The 9,397-nt window shown below is 49.9% G+C and overlaps 1 protein-coding gene across 1 annotated transcript in view; it reads left to right on the top strand.

The window, feature by feature from the left end:
- The first annotated feature begins 278 nt into the window (after positions 1–278).
- Positions 279–9,397, top strand: part of CRY2 (cryptochrome circadian regulator 2) — a 34,016-nt gene continuing 24,897 nt past the window's right edge. Inside the window, exons 1-2 of the mRNA XM_079929922.1 lie at positions 279–504; positions 8,206–8,314. Coding sequence (XP_079786048.1) covers positions 290–504; positions 8,206–8,314 — 324 coding nt within the window. The 5' untranslated portion in view covers positions 279–289. The remainder of the gene's footprint in view (positions 505–8,205; positions 8,315–9,397) is intronic.

Genomic DNA, 9,397 nt, shown 5'->3' with positions numbered 1-9,397 from the left:
CAAGCCCAGACCTCTCTGGGGAGCGCCAGCCTGCGTCACCCGCCTAGCCCTCCGGCTCCTCCCCAGCGAGCCCACACATGGTGGGAACGTGAGGGGACGGGGTCAGACTGGGCGCCTCAGAGCCAATCGCCGGGCGAGAGGCGCCCAGCCAATAGAAGATGGGATCCAGGTCCCGGGGGCGGGGACCCAGAGAGGAACGGAAGTGTCATAGGTCACTGGGCGGGCTGGGGGCGGAGCCCGCGGTGTCTATGGGGGCGGAGCAGCGGTGGCCAGAGCAGTCAGGGCGGTGATGGCGGCGGCTGTGGCAACCTCGGCAGTGGCGGCCCCGGCGCCGGCGGCCCGCGCGGAAGGCGCCTCCTCAGTGCACTGGTTCCGCAAGGGGCTGCGGCTCCATGATAACCCGGCGCTGCAGGCGGCCGTGCGCGGGGCGCACTGTGTGCGCTGCGTTTACATCCTCGACCCTTGGTTCGCGGCCTCCTCCTCAGTCGGGATCAACCGATGGAGGTGAGGGGGCCCGGGGAGGGTTCGCGGGCCCGGGGGACGCAGCCTTGCCTCTGGGGCACCCATCCTCGGAAAGGGAGGCTCTGGCCCCAGTCCCCTCTGCCGAAAGACCCCGGCCTGAAGGAGGTGGGGCAGGGGGACGGAGCCGAGTCTCCAGAGGGGAGAAGTAGGGAAGAGGGAAGCAATTAGTCCCCGTAGTAATAGCCTGGGTGGACCAGGGCTCAGCTTCTGACACCGCGCGCTCGCACTGCGTGTTACCCTCTTTGGTCCTCACGACATTCCTGTGGGACAGATCATGATCCCCATTGTACAGATGAGACTCTTGAGCCCTAGAGGCACAAAGTTGACGTGCTCAAGGAGTTGCAGCCAGTGAGAGGCAGAACAGGGACTCCTTGTCTAAGGCTCTTAGGGGTGTACTGGGGGCGGGGGAAGGGGGAGGACAGGAACTATTGTGGTGTGAGGGCAGGGATAGGTTTCTGAATTGATAGCACGGCAGATGCCTGCATTCTTCAAGTAAAGAGCGCATTGCTGTGCTCCTGAAGGTCATCTGTAAGCCTGTGGTTTGTCTGAATCCATTTTTTCAACCATCCTGCCTTCCCTCCACCAAGATCATTCTGTTTCTGGAGGCGTCTAGAGACCCTGGCTTAGCGTTAGATAGGGCAAGTGCCGTCTCCCCTTCATTATAGATAAAGGCCTCAAGGGCATGTTCACTTAGAGGCACTTTGTGTCCGGAGCTGGAGAGCAGAGAGCAGTACTTAATCCATTTTGGAGAATTCCCTCAGCAGCTATGGGCTTGCTAGAGGAAAAAAAAAAAAAAAAAAAAAGGAACCAAAGTGTCCCTTCCTCCTCTTCTCATGAGATTGTTTTTAAAGGACGGTTGAGCCATTATAGATTAGATGTTTATCAACTGATGTACTAAGATTAGGGAACAGGAAAGCTGTGATATCAAGGGTCCCTCTTTGATGATTCCCAGGAGATGGAGTGGACAGGATCATGGGAGAAGATTAACAGATAGGCAGTTGATGGGTTTTCTCTTTAACGAGTGTTTAAAACCAAGGAGTTCTGAGACCTTGTGTCCCCATCTCTCTTTAACACGCCCCTCGGTAGTCCTTTGGTTTGTTTGCATCGTTTTGGAGCATGTTTGCTTGTGACCTTGTTGCTCGAGAGGCAGGGTTATTCCCAGGATATGCTGGCTCTCCACCATTCTTTCCTCACCAAGGTGTGTGTGCCCTGCCAGGAGAGTGAATGCCCCTAGCAGTGGATCTATTAAGTGCCCCCCTCCTGACCCATTTATATTGAGAGAACAACTAAAGATAGTCCTGTGGAGAGCCTGCCCACACAATTTTCAGCTGCTGTATTGCTCTGCCTCTGCTTCAGTTTCTATAGATAGGAGGTTGGGTTTGACAAACATCCTCAAATGACCGGCCATCCCTAGCATGGACTAAGCCTGAGACTTTGCCCCTCTCCCAGTGGCAGTGTGCCAGTCAGAGCAGAGGTAATAGAATCCAGACTGCTTGCTTGCTGCGTTGTCACGGAGTTTCTCCTTTTTGGGGGTTTTGGAGGACATTGCATGGACTACCTACTCCTTTGTGGTAGTGGAAATTACAGATCAACAACAAAAACTCTGTTGCTGATTAAACTCAGATTCGCTAGAAACTAGGAGTTTTGTGGGTCACCCTCTTGTGATTGTGCTTTTGAGTGAGTGAGAGAGAAAAGGAATGTGGCAGTTCAGATGCCTGTGTCAAATCCTGAAGTCAGAGACTGTGTAGGAATGCAGATGTTAACTGAGCAATTATTTAATGAGTGCCTAATATCTGCCAGGCACACTGCTAGGTGCTGCTAGGGAAATAGCAGTGAACAAGCAGATGTGGTGTCCAGAGCTCCTGGAACCTACATTTGCATGGCCCAAGACAAGTAAACAACCTTAATTTAGTAGAACTAATGCCATGAAGTAAATAAAGTAGGGGGACAGACTAGAGCAGTGGTTCTTAACCTTGCTGCACATGGGAATCATTTAAGGATCTTTGAAAGATGTCTGGGCCCCCTTCTCTCCCAATTCTGATTTTATTGTTCTGGGTTATGGTCTGGGCATTAGGGTCTTTAAAGGTGTGGTGTGCAGCAAAGCCAGAGAAGCACTGGGCTAGAGAACCCCAGACCTGAGCCCGACAGCTTGGGATATGTATTGCAGTGCATTGGCAAGAAGTCTGATTTGTTTTGGCATCACAAGAAAGAGGTGAAATCACACAAAACAGATCAAATACGATAACTGCTCCTGGAGCTGGGCATAGACACATTCGTACCACCCCCGCCATATTCTTTGCTCCCAGGTTCAGAGCGAGGGCAGAACTGCAGGCTGTTTTAGGCACTCGGTTGGGTGTTGGGGGAGTGATGGAGCCAGCTGTACCTCTGTGTAACTACAATATGTGTAATCTTCCAGTGGCTGTTTCTGGATCTGGAAGTGACCTGGGAGAATTGTGCTGCAGCGTAACATTCTAGCTCTGTAAATATTTCAGTTGCTGCCTCTGAGAAGCCTCCCTCAGAAGAGTGGGCCCTGGGCCATCTGCAAGAGGTGGGGGGAACCAAAATCTGTATCTCTGTTATCCTCCTGCACTTCCTACACTGACTCCCACACAGCGTTTTTCAGCAGATAAATCAGATTAAAATAACCATGAATGGCCCTTCCTAAGTGTAAAAGTGGACAGAGAAAGGCAACCAAGAACATGTACATTTATTAGCATAGGGGAAGGGCTTGCATACTCCTTGCCTTGGTGGTAGTGGGACGTTTATAGGCTAATTGTAGCATTTGAGCCTCAGGACTTTTTTCTGCCAAGCACTAGTTAGCTAAACCCTTTGCCGTTTTCCCCAGCCCCACCTTCCCCAAATTTACTGCGTCTAGAAGGAAGTACTGTAGTGAGAACCATAAAAAAAAAGAAGGGGATGTGAGCCCCTTCTAGATTTAAAAATGGCCCTTGCAGTTTTTCATTACCTTTCTCTCCCTACTGCAACCCAGATGGGTGTTGGCAACAATTCACCTCACCCTTTATTTATGTCATTTTCTCCTTGGCTCTGTGCTACACCTGTATTCAGGAACTTGGGGGCAGAAGAAGTTGGTAGAAATAAAATATCAGCCCAAATCACTCAGAACTAGTGAATGAGATGACCTGGGAACTCCCCAGCATGCCTGGTGAGAACAAGTGTGTCTCTCTTCCCAACGCCGGGAGCTAAACACTGGTGGACTGTCCAAGTTGGGTGGTTCTTCCCTGGAACTTGGTCAGCAAGAAGGTCTACAGGCAGGGAAATTTGAGTTTCTCTGAGTTGTTCACACTGGTACCCAAGAGTCACTGTATTGTTCTGCTGCTGAGGAAATGTTTCCATTTGCCTAAAAGGAATGAAAACTTTCACATTCATCTTTCTCTTTGAAATTAGGAAAGAATAAACATAGTTTTAGCCAAGTGATACGTAGAGATCAATCCCTGCTATGGATTGTGGGTTTGGGTTATCCTTTTCCATGGGGCTTAAAGCGCTCTTAATTACTTAGGAGAAATTAATTTATATTAATAGCCTATGTAGCCAGTCTGGGCTGGCCAATGATATCATCATTACAGTTAACCTTGGCTTGAAGCAGAGGAACTTGGTCAAGGGCGATCTAGACCCAAAAAGAGAGTTCACTATCATTTTCCCTCTTCCTATTAATAACAAGCAAAATATTTCTCAACACAGAATCTGCCTTCTCTCGAGAAGTCCTTCCCTGAAAGATCTACGTGTCTTTTATTTTAAAGGGCTAGTTCCGTGGAGTCCCTGAATTACTGAGTCCTTTTAGTATTTTTTGAAATCCCAATTTGATTTCTTCCAGTTCTGTCTGCTTCTGGCTCCAGAGCACTTGCATAATGCAAGTAAGCTGCACATGTTGTCTAATCCAAAGGGTGAGCTTGAACTCTCACCCAGGACGGTGCGCTCTGAATTTCAGCCATGTGAGCTCAGCTTGGAGCTGCCAAGGGTTAGCTGCCTGCCCGAACACTGCCACCTCCAATGCCCAGGCCAGTTTTCTTTAGAGTCCCCCCTCATTGGAGTAAAGAGAAACTGGCCATGTGGAGACGAGGGCTCTAGGGGAGCACAAAGGCCCAAGGGTCTCTCTGGTGAAAGAATGCGCCCGCTGGCCCCAGTGAGCTTTTGCCCAGGGCAAGCACTGCTCCGCTGCCCCCTGTTCCTTCTTGGCAGTCCTCACAGGTGGTGCCCTAGCGGTGGCTACTCTTTCTCTGTCTGCCTGGAGGCTGGGGCTCCTGGGGGCCATCCTGAGGCCTCCCTTCCTGGAGGAGCCCTGCAGGGCTTGACTGGGGAGCGGGGGAGTTGGAAGTAAGTAACAGCATTTCTAGAGGGCCAAAGGGGAGGCAGAAACCAGGCTCTCAAAGAGAGGAAGTTCAGTGAAAACAAACTAGAAGCAAAGAAAGGCAACTTGTAAATAGAAGCTAGAAGTAAAATTCAGTTTTCTGGGACAGTGCTTCTGAACCTTTGATGTGCAAAGGAGTCACCAGGGGATCTTGCTAAAATGCGGATTCGGTTTCTGGAGGTCTGGGATGGAGCCTGAGATCCTGCATTTAAGCAAGCTTCTGGGTGATTCACAGCTGTTGATCCCCGGAGGAGCAAGGATTTGGTAGCAAAGGTGTTGGCCTACGAGTAGAGCTGTGGTGCTCTCTGATGGCTGAGTCCCTGGCAGCACAGCCTCGGTGCTCAGGGGGTAAGTCCTGGTTGAGAGGCAGTGGAGCCTGGTGGTTAAGAATAAAGACGCCAAACCACACTGTCCGGGTTTGAATTCTGGCCACCTGTTAAGTGAATGATGTTACGCAAATTACTTAATCTCTCTGTACCTGAGTTTCCCTCATCTGTAAAATGAGAATTAAAGGAGGTGATATATGTAAAACAAGTAGGATAGTACTTGGTTCATTGTAAATGCTCATTAAATATTAGTTGTTGCTGTTACTGTTATTATCCTTTGGTTGCTGAGTCCAGAGTCGTGCCTTCCGCTCACTGCCTCGGCTATAGACTTCTCTTGTCAAAGAAGAAAAGGGTTCTCACAAGGTTATCTGTACTACAGAGATGCTGCAAGGAATCTCTCCTTTTAATAAATGAGGTCCAGAAATAAAGTCTACAGAAGGCAGCTGGAACCTAGCTTTCATGTGCATGCCAGTCCTATTTGTAGCTTCAAATCAAAGTCCTGGGCAGCGTGGTGGACTATGAAGGCTGAGACCCCCAAAGTGCATGGCAGGGACATTCCTGGGAGCCGCAGGACCCTCTGTCCTGGGCTTGCAGAATCTAAGTCACCAGTTATCCCTAGGCATTCTGCCTGGCAGGGCCCAGGTTTCAAGTGGCACAGAGGCAGTTTACACTGGTCTCTCGTCTTTTCCTCCTGAGAAGAGGGTGAGGCCTGGGAGGAGGCCAGAGCAAGTGCAAGTGCGTCACTCTGTCTCAGCTTTCCTTTTCTGAGGGTGACAGTGTTTCAGAAACAGGAATTCGCAGAGGTGGAGCTTTGGCTTTGCATAAAGCAGCATTCAGCCTGTCAGTCTCCCATCGCAACCCCTTGGGGAGTCTCTGCCTGCTCCTGAGCTAGCCTGATGCTTCGGGCTGAGCCCAGGACTCAGCTCGTGCTGGAATGTGGGTCTGTGGCATTCCCCGCCTGGCAGTGTCAGGTTGTCGACGTCAGAGGTGGCAGCAGGGACTGGTTCCAGTTGGCAGCCTGGGAACAGTCGCTGCTTCTGTAAGCCTCCCATAGTCAAGGGAACGTGATGTGCTGCATAGGAACCACCGGGTTTCGTTGTGCTCAAAATAAAATCCGGTGATTCCCGTCGTTGACAGGCCTGGGTGGGAGACCCCAGCATAGATAGCAGGAGGTGTCCATGAACGCGGCTCACCTGCCAGGGCATCGTTCCTGAGGAAGAAGAGCAGAATGTCAGTGGATTATCTGGAGTCACGTTTGTGTTTGCCGCAAACACATGAGATCCTGCAGGAATCTCAGCCCCTGGAGCAGTGTTTGATGTGCCACTGAAAGGCTTAAGAAATGCGGCACAGAGAAGAAAACATGGTTTGAGTCTGACCGAGAGTCGGATAGTTTGTTATCCCAGCTTTGTCACTCAATAACTGTAATCTTTGGCAAATTAATTCTCCTCTCTGTATCTCATTTTCCTCATCTATAAAAACAGGATAGTATTTTCCTTCAAAATGTGTTGAGAGGGCTTCCCTGGTGGCGCAGTGGTTGAGAGTCCGCCTGCCGATGCAGGGGACACGGGTTCATGCCCTGGTCCGGGAAGATCCCACATGCCGCAGAGCGGCTGGGCCCGTGAGCCATGGCCGCTGAGCCTGCGCGTCCGGAGCCTGTGCTCCGCAACAGGAGAGGCCACGACAGTGAGAGGCCCGCATACCGCAAAAAAAAAAAAAAAAAAAATGTGTTGAGAGAATTCAAAAGAAAACGCACTTAAAAAGCATAACAGGCATATAATGACATTGATAACATTAGTTGTCTCTGGAGAGGGGGATGGATTAAATTCCTTGGGGAAGCAGGAGGAGGAGACTTTTTACTGTGTACCCTTTTGTAACTTGAATTTTGAACCACATGAAGAGTTAATCTGTTTAAAATGTTAAAGATAAAACACATAATCTGTTTAAAATGTTAATTTAAAGATAAAACACATATCATAAAATGTATTGGTGGAATTTCTCAGAAAGGTGATTATGCCTAACTGAACAGGTAATAAATTTTTGTGGTCCTATGAAGTAAATAAATAAAACACTGAGGGCTCTCAGGCAGTGTTAATTTCCTTTCCCTTTCCCATGGTGATCCAGCTCAGGCTAGGTCTCTTAAGTTTCTGGAGTCTCCCACACCTCAACTCCCACCCCCGAAAGCATGGGAGAATATCTTAAGAGGAGTGCCTCCTCCCTCTTGGGACAAAAACCTGGTGGCCAGAGCCCTGGAGAAGCCTGGAGAATGAGCTACCTGCCAAATGAAACCCTGGCAACTGGGGACTCAGCCCAGGCTGTGGGACCATGGGACCGTGGCGGTAGACATCCGCGCAGCCCAAAGCATGAGTGCGGAAAGACAAGGGAGTCTGTTGGACCAGGGTAGGTGAGACTTTCCAGGGCTCTTGCAGTCTTGTTCCTCTGCTAATAGGACCTCAGGCCTCCATACCACGGGACTGCACTTGTCTTTCAGATGGCTTTCCCGTGTGTCCTCCCTTTTGATTCTCACAACCGCCTGGTGGTGGGAAGATATTTACCCCCAGGGCCTGAGGCCAAGAGGGGGTAAGTGACTTGCCTGTAATCACAGAGGAACAACACGAGTAGGAGCAGCTCACACGTATCGCAGATTTCCTACATGCCAGGCTCTGTGCTAAATGTTCTTCGTGCATTATTTGGCTTTCTTAACAATTCTGTGAGATAGGTACCAACACCAACTCCATATCACAGATTAGGGGCGGGGTTGGGGGGAAAGCTAAAGAGGTTAAGTAACTGCCTAAAGTCACACAGCTAGTAATGACAAAGGCAGGATTTCAGCGGAGATGGCACTGATCCTCTACCATATCACACGTCAGCCAGAACGCAGTAGAACCATGCTACTTGTTTGGCATAAACAATGTACCAGCTTCTCCCTGCTTTGTTAGGAAAGAGTAACTCTTTGTTGTGTTACCACCAACAAGGACTGTGTGGGTTCTGCAGGTTCCTACTTCAGTCTCTGGAAGATTTGGACACAAGTTTAAGGAAACTGAACTCCCGCCTGTTTGTAGTCCGGGGACAGCCGGCTGACGTGTTCCCAAGGCTGTTCAAGGTAAGTGTGCAAAGTCCAAGAGAAGATAGTGAGAGTCTGCTCCAGGGTTTCCCCACAGACTGAACGAGACAGTATTCTGACTGAGGACATGGAAATGGTCGGGGACGGTCTGACCACTGCTGCTAGGGAAGTTGGGAGCAAATGCAGCCAGTCAGCTGCCAACAGAATGGAAACTGCGTTAAGGAGAAATTCTGTGAATCCAGTGTCTTGTTGGAAAGTTCCCATCTCAGTCCAGACATGGGATGTGGCAAGTTATTCCACCCCGGATGCCACTGGCTTCCTTAGATGTTTTCTTGGCTCAAGCCAGCAAGATTTATTAGGGCTCATCCTACGCCAGGAGTTTGAGGGTGAGCTTTCCTATTGAGCAATGGGCGTTCCCCATCTTGCTTTGCTTTGCTTATTGGAAAAAAAAGTCAGCCTCTTTGAGGAAACATCCCTACTTCCTCTGTGAGTGATTGATAAAATCTTCATTTAGGTACCATATAGGCCTCTGTTTGCTATACCAGGTAGCCAGCCCACTTTTCCCCCCAACCCCTTTATAAAACACAGTTTTTAAGGCCCAAACAGAGACGAAAGTGCTCATGGACAGAGGACTCTAGGACGTTCTCCCCTCATCCTCAGTGGCACACAGTTGTTTTTCTGCCTCTCTCCACCCCAGCTTCCTTCCCTACTCTTCCTGGGGGAAAAGGCAAGAGCAAAGACTTAATGTCAAGGCCATAGCTTAGTAAACACTTCATCATTCACTTTACGTCCCCGCACAAATGCCACGGTACTGATAGTAGCCAGCATTCATTGAGGGCTGACCATGAGTCAAACACTGTTCTAGGTAAGTGCTTCACATACATTAATTCACGTACTCCTCACAGCGGCCCTCAGAGGTGGGCGCTGCTGTCCCTATTCTGCAGATGAGGAAACAGTATCTTGGGAAGCTAAGGGTGGTGGTCTAGGATTTGCGCCCAGGCTCTGACTCCAGGGCTGTGTTCTTAACCACCGCACCGTTAAGCACATTTGCCTCTCTTCTGCCTCTGCATTGTCCCCTCTCTCCCAGCACCTCAGAGGCCAACCCGCTAACAGCCCAGAGAT

This window comes from Stenella coeruleoalba, assembly GCF_951394435.1.
Source record: "Stenella coeruleoalba genome assembly, chromosome: 8".
Taxonomy (NCBI): Eukaryota; Metazoa; Chordata; class Mammalia; order Artiodactyla; family Delphinidae; genus Stenella; species Stenella coeruleoalba.
Note: the sequence above shows the minus strand (reverse complement) of the source record. Positions and strands in the feature narration are given on the sequence as shown.